This window comes from Parambassis ranga, chromosome 17 (assembly GCF_900634625.1).
Source record: "Parambassis ranga chromosome 17, fParRan2.1, whole genome shotgun sequence".
NCBI lineage: Eukaryota > Metazoa > Chordata > Actinopteri > Ambassidae > Parambassis > Parambassis ranga.
Genome location: NC_041037.1, coordinates 17,957,458 through 17,973,677, shown reverse-complemented (window position 1 = coordinate 17,973,677; position 16,220 = coordinate 17,957,458). Strand labels below are relative to the sequence as shown.

Here is a 16,220-nt window from a genome sequence, read left to right as displayed (position 1 = left end):
TAATATGTTTACCGTCATGATTACTACCAATATGAAGTGCAATTTAAATATTAATACACAACTACTTAGAAAACAATATGAACAAACGTGCACCAGGCAAAAGATTGACACGGATAAATATGTAGAAGATTTTGGAGATGAAGTATACATTAAATGTATTTTACAAGCTGACCGGAAGCATTACTTCTGGTCTCGCGCTGCCTCCTTGTGGCGACATGCGGAACGTGTGGTTGCTAGGGGCAACTGACAACAGACCTGAACCATAGCAACCGACACACAGACGCTGTATAAAGCCGGAGTCAAGACATATTGCTGAGAATTACTGCGTTGTTGCTTTCCATAGCATTTGTCAGGCACGGTGTTAAAATGGAAATTATGTCTGGAGTTCTCGACCCAGTTTTGGCTGAAGTGGGGTGGGATAGCCGTTATGCTGTCCCTGAGCTCAACGCTGAAAACAAAGCCTTACTGGAGGAGGTGAGGAAACTTATTATTAACATGTTTAATGGCACATGTTTAGCTTCCTTTTCTCTGTTTGTTTTTGGGTGTCATCGTGTGGGTCGTTTAAAATTACTCACTGAAGAATAATGTTGTAATGAGGTTTGTTTTGACTGAGCGCAGGTTGTGCACACGGTCCTCCTGCAGTGACACCAGGGTCACTGTTCAATTCATTATTTTAAATATTTGAGAGCACCTGTAAATTCCGGGCACAGCTGAAATTTCCAAATAAAATGTGACATTTGAATCTTTTTTTCTTGTTAAGTGACAGATATGTATGTATGGACAAAACGTCCTCCCTTTACACTTTAGATTGCGTTTTCTTAATGTTATTGCACATCAGTTTTCGGTATCTGAATTTTGATTCACTGTGTGCTGTGTCATGATGATGTCAACAGATTTGTAGAAAAGAGAGAGAGCGGACACAACTGGAAGACAAACTGGAGAAAAACAAGGAACAAAAGAAGAACATGGCCAATTACCTAAAGAATATTAAAGAAGAGCTGGAAAACACTGAGGTCAGTATTGTATCTATGAGTTGTGATATGTTTGTTTTGTGGTGGGTTATGCAGTGTGTATTATTTGTATTGTCTAGGCTTTGTGTGAGGCAAAGGAGAGAGAGATAGAGTTAGAGAAACACCTGACAGCCCTCGCGGAGAGAGAAACCAGCCGCCTGACTCAGGACACAGCTAAGATGGAGAATGAGCTCAGCTCCTTAGGAGAGAGGAAAAACACGCTGGAGGTCAGAGCCTTTCATGAATAAAAAAATAGAAAAGAGAAGTAGCTATGGATTGTGATGCCACAATAACATGTATCTGTATCCCCAGAACAACATTTTCAAGGCCAAACAGAAGCTGGAGGAGTTCAGGCAGCAGATGAACTGGGACCAGCAGACAATGGATTGCTTTTTGGAGGAGTCAGCAGGCAAATATGAGGACACGATGGCCATCAACAAATACGCTCAGCAAGATGAGCAGAGGATCAAGGTAAAGAGATGAAAACATCTCTCTTCTGCAGCACTTACAGCTTTGAGTTATCATCAACTAACAGCTGTCTAACCTCCCCTGGTGCAGTCGCTCATTCTGGTGATAGAGAAGAAGTCTGTGGAGGCCAATGAAAAGCTCAAAGCACTCGATAAAGAGAAGACTGAGACAAAATTAGCCCAGGTAATGTGTAAAAACACAGCACATCCATGGTGTTATTACTAACAGTATGTGTAAACAAATGTTAGTATGGCAGTTGTGGTTTCCCATTAAAATCCCTCTGCTGTCGTACCAGCTTGCATTGGATAAGGTGACAGAGAATCTGCAGCAGGCTCACCTGGAGACACAGCAGCTTACCCACCTGTGGGAAAACACTATCAAGTACATGAAGCAACAGGATGCTGAGATGCAGCAGTGTGCACTGGTAAAGCATGGGACATTAAACATCTACTGGTCATTCATTCTAGAGTGAATTCACACAGGAGAGTGTTTTCTTTTAAATTATTATTGCAGCAACTTGCCCAAGCCAACCAGAAGCTGAGGGAAAAGAAGGCCGCCATTGCAGAGAAGAAGCACCTGATGGAGATCCAGAGGAACAACAGGAAAGAAACCGAGAGGAAGTCAGCGGTGGCCAACAAACAGGCAGTAAAACTGCGGCAGGAGCTGAAGGGGCAGGAGAGTGACTTTGGCAGGCTGCAGGATGAGGTGCTGAATGTGGACTAATAATAAACTGCCTTCATATTGATATTATTATAAGTGCGAGTGAACTGACTCTTGTGTGTCCCGCAGCTGAAAAGCTGCAAAGGCAACCTAGAGAGAAAAACCTCTGATGTGAAGATGCTGACGTCCCACATATCCACGATGAAGAAGGACATCCAGGACTACAATGACAAGTCAGTGTATCACAGCAGGGCTCTGTGTGTGTATTGACTGGAGCTGTGGTAATGTACTACACAATGTCTGTTTTATGTTTCTGTGTATTTTAGACTGAAGGAAGCCAAGATCCACAATGCTGCGCTGGAGGAGAAACTGAAGGTTGTGACTCAGACTGCCCTCAGTGAGGAGGAGAGAGCAGCACAGATGGAGCAGTTCCTCAGAGATGAGGAGCAGGCCAGTAAGGTGAGCATTGATGGCCTGTCGGACCCTTTCAGTTCTTTATCACTGGGTATTTTTGCAGCCCCTCTCTTTGATCATCTGTTTTTTTATGGTTTGCTACATTTGGTCACACGGTGGCAGAAACTTATTTCCTCTCTGTAACTCCATGCCTGTGTTTCACTCCAGGAGTTGGACATCCAGCTGCGTGACTACAACTCAGAGCTGTCTCACCATAAAGAGCACCTGCAGGCTGTCAGGATGAAAAAGGAGGATTCTGCTGCGCAAGTTTCAAGGAGTAAATCCACCATTGTGCGCCTGCATAACCAGCTCAAAAAACAGGAGGAGGAAGTTACAAGGCAGCAGACCATCTTGAGAAAAGTGGCACGTTTAGCAAAACACTACCCAGCCTTCCTATGTCTTGTGCTCCACTCTGCAACACAAATGCTGACAGTATTTGTTTGTCCCCTTCATTGTGCAGGACAGTCGGAACAATGCACTGAATAAAAAACTGGAACGCCTGCGAGGAGATGACATTCCATCAGATGAAAAACAAATGCTGGATGTGAAGATTGCTGAGCTGACCAAACACCTAGAGGAGAAAAAAACCACAGCTAAGATGCTCACTGACATGCTCAAAGAGTCTGAGGTCAGTCTGATAATATACTTGGCTTTTCTTTTCTATAAACCTCTGACATATACTGAGATAAATCTTGGTGTCTGGCAGACTCATATTCGCTGCCAGAAGAAGGAGATGGAGAAGTCTGCAGCTCAGAAGAAAGATTTGACCGACAAAGTGGAGGAGCTCAACTTGTTCTGTAGTACCAGTGAGAAGGACCTGAAGAAAGTCCGACAGAGGAAACAGGTACCTGTGATCACCATCATGTGTCACTGTGGAAGGTCAATACATCCTATAGCAACTTAAATGAATGCAAACAAACTGAAGTAGTTTTTCCTCAAAGCTGAGAATCGACCTGACAGAAAGGCTGTATGCACTGTGATTTTAAACTCATGGGTTCCCTATCAGGACAGCATGGTGGAGCACAAGTTCATGAAGCTAGAGGTGGAGCGTATGAGGGATCTGCTGTACAACAAGGCAGACCGCGTGCTGTCTTTGGAGAAGAGGAAGCTGAACCTGCAGAAAGCTATGAAAGAGAGGGAGGATGAGATCAAGGTGTACAAAGAAATGCTCAGCCAGCAGCTGAAGCTCGGTGAACAGGAGAGGCAGAGACTCAGGTAAAAAAAAAAACAAATCACTCAGTTCTCAAAGGTTTGTCACATCACTTAATGTCAATCATTGTATCTCAGTGCTGAACTCAATGAGAAACTGTCCAAGATTGAAACTTTGAAGAAACGTTTTGAGGTTGTGACCCTGACCAAGGCAGGTCCTGAGGCGGAGGGGGAGCACTCACAGGCTTACTACATCACTAAGGTCGGAGCTCTTCACACATAGTCTACTGAAGCACACACCATGGTTCCAGACCTTTGCATCACCTGTGTGTGCTTTTCACCAGGTTGCACAAGAGAAAGGGGAACTTAAGCAGAAGGGTGATGAGCTGGATGCTAAAATCCACAAGCTGGAGCAGGAAAACAGCGCTCTGGAGAACACCAACCAGCTGTTCAGCAACTCTAACTCTGTATACCGCAAATCTTTCAACAAAGCTGAAGAATCCAGTATGTAAACCAGCGACAGCCCTCTTCAACTGTATACTTGTTGATTGATTGATTGTTAAATGATGGCGGCAGCTGTCATTGGCCACAATGTAATTTGTTTTCGTTTTAGGTCCGGACTATCAGGAGAAGTTGAAGCTGGAGGAGCAGCTGAGAGCTGCTGAAGTGAAGCTGAAGGATAACAAACGACAGATCCAGGAGCTCCAACAGGACATGCAGGTTATTGTTATTTATAGCCAGTGTAGAGAAGATCACTGAGAACGAAGCAATTAGTCTTCGACGGCTCAGGTTACATTCAGACTGATTCTGGATTAACTGGATCTTAACCATGCAAATACTTTGTTAGCTCATATATCATTAGCATAATGGTCAACATTCAGCAGGCAGTAATAGTTAAATTACAATTTTGTTACAGACAGGTAAAAGAACTTTAGTCATGTGAATAGTAATTCATTCAAAATCATCAGATACGATATTATGTTTGTAACCAGGAAGTCAGTTATTATCACTGCAACACAGTGATGGATATGCTTTGGGCCAAGTTAGAGAATCAATCATTTACACACTTAGTCCAGCACCCATGGAGCACACAGCTCCCTTCTTTGTAGAAGTCGCCCACAGACCATGTGGCCTAAAGGTGCATCTCTTTTGTGCAGCCATCACTGCACAATACTACAGACTACAGGAAATACAGAGGGTGTATTATGTAGCGCCCCTGTGAAAGCCAAAAATAAACTTGTTTAAACTATCTGCCTGACATTGATCTTGTATGAATCTCTGTGTATGTGCATGTTCAGCTTTAGTGTATTCATGGGTGTGTGTCTGTTTCCAGGAAAGGAACAAGACTCTGCAGAACCTGCAACAAGAGGAGCAAGAGGAGGGAGAAAAGATGAGAATAAATCAGACACTCCTGGAGAAACTGAACAAAGACATCACTGTTCAGAAGGAGAAAATCGACAGAGCCACAAAACAGGTTTAAAATCAACCGCTTATTCTAAAGTCATTTCATGACGCGGCAGTAAACACAGGGGGTGTTGTGTGTGTGTGTGTGTGTGTATACAGAACCCTGGCTATTGCCTCAGTCATGTTTAATTCTGTAATGTCCTGCTGTTTTCCAGTGCTCCAAGCTGACCAAACAGATCCGCTCAGCCAAAAAAACCAAGAGTGAGACTTTGGAAGAGAAGGACATTAAAGTGACAGAGATGAAGGAATTTAACAAGGTTATTGACAAGATGCTGAATGAGGCCATGGAGAAAAACCCAGACGTCAGACCGGCGCTGGAGAAATACTTCCTGCAGGTGCAGAACGGCTCAAACAGCTCAAACAGCAGGACTAATGCAGCCACAGCAGCTTACCCTTTAATGCTCCTCTCTATTACCCCTCACAGGACAATCTGTCTCTTCCACCTCCTCCTTCAACTCCTTCCTCCCAGCGGAGCTTCAGGACAAACTCTGCCCGCAGCTCGACCACTTCCAGGTCAGACTTACCCTGAAATGGGTCACACTAGAATACTACACTGATAACAGTTCACCTTTAACAGTCAGTCAGCTCCACAGCTGCAAGGTGTTGGTGATAAAAATGCACAAGATGAATACGACTATAAACAGAGTATAACGAGTGAGGTGGATATTTTAGTACACCACTCTTCCTCTGTATATTTATTGTGCTCTGCCTGTATTGTAGACCTCCTGCATCCTCAGCCAGCAGCCATGGAGCCTCTGCTCCACAGCCCCCCACAGTGAAGATGGTGGGACTGGACTTGAACCTGAAGAACGTCCGACAGAGGAAACAGGTACCTGTGATCACCATCATGTGTCACTGTGGAAGGTCAATACATCCTATAGCAACTTAAATGAATGCAAACAAACTGAAGTAGTTTTTCCTCAAAGCTGAGAATCGACCTGACAGAAAGGCTGTATGCACTGTGATTTTAAACTCATGGGTTACCTATCAGGACAGCATGGTGGAGCACAAGTTTATGAAGCTAGAGGTGGAGCGTATGAGGGATCTGCTGTACAACAAGGCAGACGGCGTGCTGTCCTGCATGACCTGCAGCTCAAACAGCAGGACTAATGCAGCCACAGCAGCTTAACCTTTAATGCTCCTCTCTATTACCCCTCACAGGACAATCTGTCTCTTCCACCTCTTCCTTCAACTCCTTCCTCCCAGCGGAGCTACAGGACAAACTCTGCCCGCAGCTCGACCACTTCCAGGTCAGACTTACCCTGAAATGGGTCACACTAGAATACTACACTGATAACAGTTCACCTTTAACAGTCAGTCAGCTCCACAGCAGCAAGGTGTTGGTGATAAAAATGCACAAGATGAATACGACTATAAACAGAGTATAAGGAGTGAGGTGGATATTTTAGTACACCACTCTTCCTCTGTGTATTTATTGTGCTCTGCCTGTATTGTAGACCTCCTGCATCCTCAGCCAGCAGCCGTGGAGCCTCTGCTCCACAGCCCCCCACAGTGAAGATGGTGGGACTGGACTTGAATCTGCCTGTGACCTCCTCTCCTCTCACCACCTCCAGACGTTCCAGCTCAGGGAGCAGCACAAAGAGCGGCAGCAGCACAAAGAGCGACAGCAGCACAAAGAGGAACCTGTAGCATGCTGTGTTCATCTTTACTAGCTGATCTTTGTAAACAGAGAGGAGATGGGAGGCTGTAAACATGTTCTTTTGTGCTGTGAAGTCGGCCATTTTAACATGGGAGCGGAGCGGCATGTTCACACTGAAGGATGAAGCACACACTCTCCAGGCTTCAAGAGAAGACGGCAAAGGAAGAAGCTGAGGACAGGACGGGAGAGAGAATATAGTATTTAATCTGTATAGTATAAAAAAATATTTGTGTTATTTCAGCCAAGAGATATTTGTGTTTATTGCTGTGAAAGAAAGCAAGTCTGAAGGATGAACAGTTTAATATGACGTCACTAATGCCTCCACCCCCAGCTCGGACTGACTTCCTGCATCTGGCTAAAAATACAGCAGACAACATGTTTCGTAAGGCTCCTAAGAACCGCCACAATCTCTCTCAAAACATGACCATCAGTGCTTTGAAGCAGAAACGGGTTAGAAAAAAAAGTATTCAGGACAAACCCTCAGGGTAAAAGTTGCCAAACCAGTCCGAAAAGAAGTGAGAGTGTGGCCGGAGGGAGCCACAGGAGCTTTACAGGACTGTTTCAGCACAACAGACTGGGATGTGTTTAAGCAGGCTGCAACCCACAACAACTGCACTGACCTCCAGGAGTACTCAGAGACTGTCACTGCATACATCACCAAATGTATTGATGATGTAACTGAAACCAGGACAGTCAGCATTCGAGCCAGTCAGAAACCATGGCTGACAGGGGAGGTCTACAGGCTGCTGAGGGCCAGGAACGCTGCCTTCAGAAGAGGCAACGAGACCAGCCTAAGGTTAGCCAGAGCTGACCTGTCCCGTGGCATCAGGAAGGCGAAGAGGCAGTACTCCAGGAGGGTTGCCCACCACTTCAGCGACAGCAGAGACACCCGGAGCCTGTGGCGGGGGATACAGACCATCACGGACTACAAGCCCCCTCCACGGACCTGTGACAGCAACAGCTCTCTGCTGAACCAGCTGAATGACTTCTTTGGACGCTTTGAAGCACTCAACAGCACCCCTGCACAAAAGATCACACCCTCTCCCACTGACCAGGTATTTTCCCTGTCCCGAGCCAGCGTGAGGACATCTCTCAGCCAGATCAACGCACGCAAAGCTCCTGGTCCTGACAACATACCTGGCCGTGTGCTCAGAGACTGTGCTGAGGAGCTCGCTGAGGTGTTTACAGACATCTTCAACATCTCACTGAGCCAGGCTGTTGTCCCCACCTGCTTCAAAGCCACCACGATCATCCCTGTGCCAAAGAAGTCCACCCCCGCCTGCTTCAATGACTACCGTCCAGTAGCACTCACACCCATCATCATGAAGTGCTTTGAACGGTTAGTCATGAAACACATCAAGACGGCCCTCCCTCCCTCTCTGGACCCATTCCAGTTTGCATATCGGCCCAACCAGTCAACCAATGATGCTGTTTCCACAGCACTCCACACAGCCCTCACCCACCTGGAAAATAAAGACTCATATGTTCGAATGCTGTTCATAGACTTCAGCTCAGCATTCAACACCATCATCCCACAGCAGCTCATCAACAAACTGGACCAGCTGGGGCTGAACTCCTTGCTGTGCAACTGGCTGCTGGACTTCCTCACCGGGAGACCTCAGACAGTGCGGGTCGGCAGAAACACATCCAGCACCATCACAATGAACACCGGGGCTCCCCAAGGATGTGTGCTGAGCCCCCTCCTCTTCACTCTGCTGACCCATGACTGCACGCCAACACACAACAACAACATCTTTGTGAAGTTTGCGGACGACACAACTGTGGTGGGTCTCATCTCCGGTGGAGATGAAACAAACTACAGGAATGAGGTGCACCTTCTGGCCGAGTGGTGCAGAGACCACAACCTCTCCCTGAATGTGGAGAAGACAAAGGAGATGGTTGTGGACTACAGGAGAGAACACAGTCGGCACACCCCTCTGACCATCGACGGTGCTGCTGTGGAGCAGGTGAGCAGCACCAAGTTCCTGGGTGTGCACATCACTGAGGACCTCTCCTGGACTAACAACACTGCATCCCTGACCAAGAAGGCACAGCAGCGCCTCTACTTCCTCCGCAAGCTCAAAAGAGCCAGAGCCCCTCCCTCCATCCTGTGCACCTTCTACAGAGGGGCTGTTCAGAGCATCCTGTCCAGCTGCATCACTGTGTGGTACGGAGCCTTCACCGCCACCTGCAGGAAGACGCTTCATCGCATAGTGAGAGCAGCTGAGAGGATCACCGGCGTCCCTCTCCCCTCCCTCCAAGACCTCTACGACAGCCGTCTCACCCGAAAGGCCCTCCGTATCACAGGAGACCCCACCCACCCTTCACACCGCTTCTTCAGTCTGCTGCCATCAGGAAAGAGACTGCGCAGCCTCTGGGCCAGGACCAGCAGACTGAGGGACAGCTTCATCCACCAGGCTGTCAGGAAGCTGAACTCTCTCCCTGCTGTGCCCCACTTTCTCCCCCTTCCCTGACCCCCCACCAACATAGGAACTCTTTGTACCAGCCACTTTAACAAAAAGGAACTCTTTGCACCAGCCACTTTACCCTGTGTATTCGCTTGCACCTTAGTCATGTCATCCAGTCTCATATAAGCTGCTATAACTTAAACCAATCATGGACTGTACATTATGCCAACTGTCTTGCACCATTACATCTTTTGCACTCTCATACCAGTCTCAATAAGCTGTTATAAGTTAAACCATTCCTGTTTACATTATGCCAACTGCACTGTCAAGCTGAAGTCCTCACAGAAGGATAAAGTTCGTCAGTTTATGATTTTCACACAATCCAATGAGAAGATTGCGGTGACTTGCCTGTCACAGAATGACTGGAAACTAGATGTTGCCACAGATAAGTTTTTCCAAAACCCAGAGCTCTACGTTTCAAATTTAAAGGGAGCTTTAGACAAGAAGAGGCTTGAACAGCTCTACAACAGATACAGAGGTAGGAAATGCATCACTACAATACTGTGTGCAAATGTTCATTTTGTAATACACTTTTAAATGTACAAGTTACATTTTACAAATGTAAAAGTTGTCCCTGAATCACTTGTCAATCAAATGACTCTTTGTGCTCTTATATGCAGATCCTCATGATGACAACAAGATAGGCATCGATGGGATCCAGCAGTTCTGTGATGACCTGGGTTTGGACCCGACCAGTATAAGTGTCCTCCTTATAGCCTGGAAGTTCAGGGCAGCAACCCAATGCGAGTTATCAAAAACGGGGGTTCATGGATGGCATGGCAGAACAGGGGTAACGATGAAGGGGGGAAACAAACTGTTCTTCCATTCTTCACCAAATTCAACCATTCAAACGTTATATACTCACAATTAAGAGGACAACCATAATTCAAATTGTTGGAAGTTGATGTAAATATGTATAAAGAGCGAGTGAGATGGATTACAATACTTTCAGTTATATTAATAATGGCATTAATGCAGGCTTGTTGGTTACTTAAGTGCCTGGACAAAAAAACCCACTAAGATCTGTTTACAGTGGGCTTGAGGTAAATAACCTCTTTCACAGATTTTGCACTTTAATGCTGCTATGAAGGCCACCTGCTCATGCTGTGTATGCCTATCTTCACTCTTTCACAAACAAAACAAGTATGAGTGTGCTTTTACAGGCATTCTTGGATCATGTAATCAGGGGTGTGCTGGTGTGTCAGTTGGCTTGTGTAGGTTTTTTTGTCACAGCCATTCTTTACTGTGACTGCCTCCACTGCTGGCTCAGAAGTGTAACAAAATATCCCACTGTTCCAATACCATACCTGTCACACAGAATGGTGAACTGGGTGTGTAGAGAACTAGTGGAAAAAAAGGTGCAGTCAGCACTCACCCCAAGGTCAGATGACTCTTAACAAATCCTTTTTCTGGTGCATCTCTGTAAACTCAGTGACATTTTGCCACCTCAGCCACAAATTCGGCTTGTTTCTTTACAAGCAGCACAACATTCACAACATTCACAACACACACTCAAGAGTAACATGGTTTAAAAAAAAAAGCATTGCTTATGTACCGTAACGCTAGCTTCTATCTTTATATACATTTGTTTACCTATACATATAGATCTATTCTATCTTGTTAACAATATGAAATCATGTGTATTATAAGTTTGCTGCTAAAAGTTCCCTAGTAGAAGTTACAGGATGTTTTTGGAAGATGTCACATAAGTCAGTGGTACTGTGTATGTACAAAATTGTGTGATGTAATGCTTCCACAGGTGTGACAGCATAGAGAAGTTAAAAGCTCAGCTGCCAAAGATGGAGCAGGAGTTAAAGGACCAAGGAAAATTTAAGGACTTTTACCAGTTTACATTTAATTTTGCCAAAAATCCTGGCCAGAAAGGTTTGGGTAAGAATCTTTCAGTACTCATGTTATTGCTTATTGCTCATTCACAGCTATCTATTCTTTTCTTAATTCCATTTATTTCTTTATTCATTTGTGTGTGTGTGTTTTTTTTAATTACAGATTTAGAGATGGCAATTGCATATTGGAATTTAGTATTGGCTGGAAGATTCAAGTTCTTGGAGTTGTGGAACAAGTTTTTAGTTGTGAGTTAAACAAACTTGAGGTGATGTAATCATGGGACTAATCCTTATGATTTATAAGCTTTGCTTTATGTCTCTTTCAGGAGCACCACAAAAGATCGATTCCTAAGGACACCTGGAATCTCTTACTAGACTTCAGCACAATGATCACAGATGACATGTCAAATTATGATGAGGAAGGTGTGTGGGTGGCTTACGTCAAAAGAGCTTTTACTGCGATCATTTATTATCCATGATAATATTGTGAACCAATAATACAAGAGTCTGTTTCTTTAACAGGAGCGTGGCCCGTCCTTATTGATGACTTTGTGGAATTTGCACGGCCACACATCGGGACCAGAAGCACAGCAGTTTAAAGGGCTGCTCTCACTGAAGGAACATCCACATAAGGTTTCAAACGGCGGGAGAATAAAGGGAGGAGAAGAAGACCGCACTGAACTGAGAATTATGTTGCCTTTTCAACCCTCAGGACTGAATATTTTACACAACAGAGACTTTATATATAGAGAATATATGTGTTTGTACATATATATATCTCTTTGTGGTCAACTTTGATGGTTTGGAACTTTTATCTAAAGTATTGGGCTTGTGTTTGCACTGAAGCCAATTAACCCTTTAAACCCTGGCCATATTAAAAGAAAAAATCACCTAAAAAGACATTCCCGAAGAAAATGAGGAAATGCACCACAATAATAATGTGCATATGCATGTTCTTGGTGTCTAGGGACATCTAGGGACCTCAGAGAATGCATTTCCAGTGTTTAAAATATTGTGTCTATTAGTATGCCTGAGTAAATTAGAAAAAACTACAGGAGAAATGTAACAATTTTATCCTCGCCTGAGTTTTTTTCTTATTTGACAGAGGAAAACATTATGCTAACAATGATTCTATGTACACAGATGCCATTGATCACATTCAGCTATTCCTTGGCTACAAATATACCAAATTTGATAGAATTTGAACAAAGAGCAAAGCCTTCACAAAGGTTTTAGTAAGGATATCACCAGGCGGACACTCAGTTTGGCACAATTTGGCACCACATTGCCAAATAGGTTACTATAGCTATAGCTAGCTTACTCATTTCCAGTGGAAACTGGCTGGAAAATACAATTTATATCCATTTCACTAGTCTATTGCCATCTACTGGAGCTTTTGGGTATGAATTTACCTTGCACTTCATCAACTTCTACCATTATGCACAGTGTAAAATCAATAGAAAAAAACATCAAAATGTATGATTTTGTCTCCAAATAGAGTAGTTTTTATTATAATAACTAATAACTAATGTACATTAATGAAAGTCCAACCAAATATTAGGTAAAGAAAATAAAAATAACAACAAGGAGAGGTGATGCCTCAGCGTTGAGCCCAGATGGGCCTGGAACCTCACTTTCCTCTTCTCTTCCCTCTTGTTGGCTGTGAAAATAATAACAATTATTATTATCTGTAATTGCATACATATTGAAATACACATATTATGTAAATAATATGTAAAGACAGTATTGAATAGGATTGAATCATCCTTCTTCATCTCTGTTCAGCTGTTCCCTTAGGGGTTGCCACAGTCAATCATCACCACTATCCTCTGCATCCTCCTCTCTCACCCCAACTACCACCCTGCTGTCTACTATATTGTGTACACGTATATATATAATAAATCATTTTATCGATCAACACGGATATTAGCAACAAATAGTTTACACTTCAAAATAAATGTACAAAACTTACTCAACTTACTCAAACTGGGTCTATCTTTTCCAACGTTCAACGTTGCTGGCAACGGGGTCGAACGAATCCGGAAATTCCTGCCGTTGAAATTCTGCTCCATGCCCCTCTCGTTACGGTATCATGAAGAGATACGCTAGTAGCATCGGTCAGTCTTTTGGCTTGCCAGAAAGATGCCAAAATGCAACCCGAATACGTCACGATGCTGTCCCGCTCTTTACACAATCTTTGGGTTGACTTGACATATGCCATAACTCAGCCATATGATGGAATACCGTTGGCGCCTTTTGATGTATTAAGGTAAGCCATAACCACACCACAATGAAGCCAAATGCCAGGGTTTTGGCAAACCAGACATATGCCATAACTCGTGTCTTTTATGGTAATCCATAACCATGCCAAAGTTTGGCCAAAGCCTTTATGCTGTGCCAAAACACAACCAAAAAATGCCAGATGTATGCCAAGCCACAGCCAAAAGGTTTGCTATCTGGGTAATGTATGATGTCTGTGCATGTTTGCTCCTCTCTCTCTCTCTCTCTCTCTCCTTCATCCTCTCTGTCCTGTCTCCCTCTTCTTCTCCTCCACCCGGCCGACTGTCAGCAGGAAGGTTCTTCCTTATGAGCCGGGTCCTGTTCAAGGTTTCTTCCTGTTAAAAGGGAATTTTTCTTGCCTCTGTTGCTCTTAAGGGGGTTCAGGCTCCACCAAAATGTAGGCAATAAGTTCTTCTCATGGAGTTCAGTCTTATCTTTATTTGTGCCTACCACATATTATCCTTTACAGTGGCTACTCCTGTGCTCTTCCATTCCTGCACTACATTTCTGGGAGTGGAGACAGACAGTCCAGACCTTTCACATCATTTCTGGTACCCTTCTCCTAATTCATGATAATGAATTATCTTTGTTTTAGGTCAGCGGAGAGCTGTTTAGAGGCCCCCATGTGTCTACTCTCTAAGAAAGAACCTAGGACAAGTACAGCAGCAGTTACCTATGTTAAACAGCTTTTTCATGATTGATTCCAGCTGTCTTTGTAACTGAAGATCTAACAAGCTAATCAAAGCAGTTTTGTGCTTCAACCTGCTTTATAAACCCCTACAGGTCTTGAAATGAATGTGATAAAAAGGGTGCCAACACTTTTGCACATTACATTTTTTACATTCAATTTTATTATAATAAATCTCTACTCTAAGGATGTCAATCTGGAAAACACTCAGATGTCTGCATCTCTGGAGGAAACAAACCTCGTCGCTGTGATCTTCTCTTAGGAAGGTAGAGCAAATTATCATGAAATGATAGGGGTGCCCAAACTTTTGCATACCACTGTAATCATGTTTTCAATTAGGATCTTATGTTTAGCAAGTATTTGACAGTGGTGGAACTGCTGTGTCTTCCTATCCAGGAGTTCGATGGCTCGTCACCAGAGGTTTCCGGAGGTTCCACGGATGTACTGGTGGCTTGTGAGCAGCATGAGAACAATTGAAGAAATGTGACAAAATCACAGCATTCAAAACTTTTCAGATCCTTCTATGTAAGTGAGTTTCTGATACATCGGAATTTTAGAGTGTAGTTTAGAGTGCACCTCAGATTTTTGGGATCTAATGTACTTAATACTCGAACTCTGTTACATGCATAGGCTACTTTGTTTATTTGAACTCAAACTTATGTTGACATGGATAAGAAACATCCATCCAGGCCTTCCTCAGGTGGACGTGTCCTCTGACTTCCCTTGTTCTGCAGACTGGCTTTTGTTGCTGTCTGTTGGGAGGAACCAAAAAAACATACAAATTACTTCCAGATAAACACAAACAAATGATGAACATGATCTCACACTAACTTCGGAGAGGAACTTTGTTTGAACTCACCCCCTTCAATATTCCTCATCGGAAGACTCCTCTGCATCACACTCACTGATGAGTCAACACAGACACAGCCATCAACTTTTACATCATTTACTGACAAACATGAAGCTGTCAGAATGAAGTGATCTAAAGTCTGACCTGTTGACAGCAGCACCTTCTGGATCTTGAACCAAAGTGAATTCGTCTGGATCAGAGTCCTTTTCTGCATCCTGTAAGAATGATAAATATTATAGAAACAAACTGTATTTCAGGTTCAGAAATGAAAACATGTACAAATATTAGTGAGAAAACACAAGCAGCGGTAGCAGACTTTAGATCTGAGGAACGCTTGGATGGTGAGCAGCTCATCTGTCTTCTGTTCCACTAAACCCAGGTAGGACATGATGTTGTTGTCGGTGACGCTTGTGGAGGAGCCCACCATGTCATCAATCAGTGAGCGGTCACACTCTAGGCTGGAGAAGGTGCTGTTTACTCCTGTGAGAGGGAGGAATATCAAGTATTCGAGTATCAATGTTCTAACTGATGACTCGATTTAACAGCTGGAAGTCACAAGGTTGTGAAAAAAACCTGTTTTAATCTGTTCCAGGACTTTGCTGATGATGGTGGCTTGGTCTTCATAATCCTCTGCCTGAGACTCGGCCTCCTTTAATCTCTCCTGGACGTCTCTTAGCCGAGAGTCATAATCCTGCTCCTGCTGCCGACCTTTGGCTTCAGCCTGCTCCATGTTTGTTTGGATCTAAACTCATTCACAGCACAAATACATAAATAAATGACCCAGCAAACCACTGTCTTCAATGTAATTCAGAAGGTTGCAGCAAGGCAACTGGACTTGTAGAATTTCTACAGGTCCAGTAGCTTTGCTTTAACCAACTGAATAAAAATGACCCGGATGACTGAGAATCTTCATCAACAGGTTCATTGTAATGTGTGAGACCTTCAAATCAAACTCACCTGGCTAATTTCATTCTTTAATACATCAATCTCTTTGTTTTGCTCGTTCACCAAATTGAAGAGAGCAAAGTTCTCCTCCTCACCTACAGGGGGAAACAATACAATACATAATACAGCAGGGAGATACAGTGTGTTTCCATTTAATGAGACCCCCTTCTGACTGGAGAAAGTTGGTCTAGCTAGAGCGGGATCAAATCTGGTAGTTCAATCTTTGGTAGTTCAGTGGATGTTTTACACATGGCGTGACCCAGATACTGTCCCCATGAACC

The 16,220-nt window shown here is 43.9% G+C and overlaps 1 protein-coding gene and 1 pseudogene across 1 annotated transcript; both read left to right on the top strand.

Annotated features, from left to right (window-relative positions):
- Positions 1–268: 268 nt before the first annotated feature.
- Positions 269–7,157, top strand: LOC114449722 (coiled-coil domain-containing protein 39-like). Its single transcript, XM_028427548.1, has 21 exons — positions 269–474; positions 894–1,013; positions 1,091–1,237; positions 1,323–1,481; positions 1,569–1,661; positions 1,774–1,902; positions 1,992–2,183; positions 2,268–2,371; positions 2,465–2,597; positions 2,760–2,954; positions 3,052–3,219; positions 3,298–3,435; positions 3,598–3,806; positions 3,879–4,002; positions 4,085–4,244; positions 4,354–4,460; positions 5,074–5,214; positions 5,360–5,539; positions 5,629–5,717; positions 6,662–6,810; positions 7,138–7,157. The coding sequence occupies exons 1-21, from the start codon at positions 367–369 to the stop codon at positions 7,155–7,157; spliced, it is 2,865 nt and encodes a 954-aa protein (XP_028283349.1). The 5' UTR covers positions 269–366.
- Positions 7,158–9,599: 2,442 nt separating this feature from the next.
- LOC114449450 (DCN1-like protein 1) lies at positions 9,600–12,031 on the top strand (annotated as a pseudogene).
- The last annotated feature ends 4,189 nt before the right edge of the window (positions 12,032–16,220 follow it).

Bases quoted from the DNA above. Each gene is read 5' to 3' on its own strand.
- LOC114449722 (XM_028427548.1), top strand. From the start codon at position 367: ATGGAAATTATGTCTGGAGTTCTCGACCCAGTTTTGGCTGAAGTGGGG. The intron at 5,215-5,359 runs GTTTAAAATCAA...GCTGTTTTCCAG, and splicing joins TCGACAGAGCCACAAAACAG to TGCTCCAAGCTGACCAAACA. The intron at 6,811-7,137 runs GCAGCAGCACAA...TTGCTGTGAAAG, and splicing joins AGGGAGCAGCACAAAGAGCG to AAAGCAAGTCTGAAGGATGA.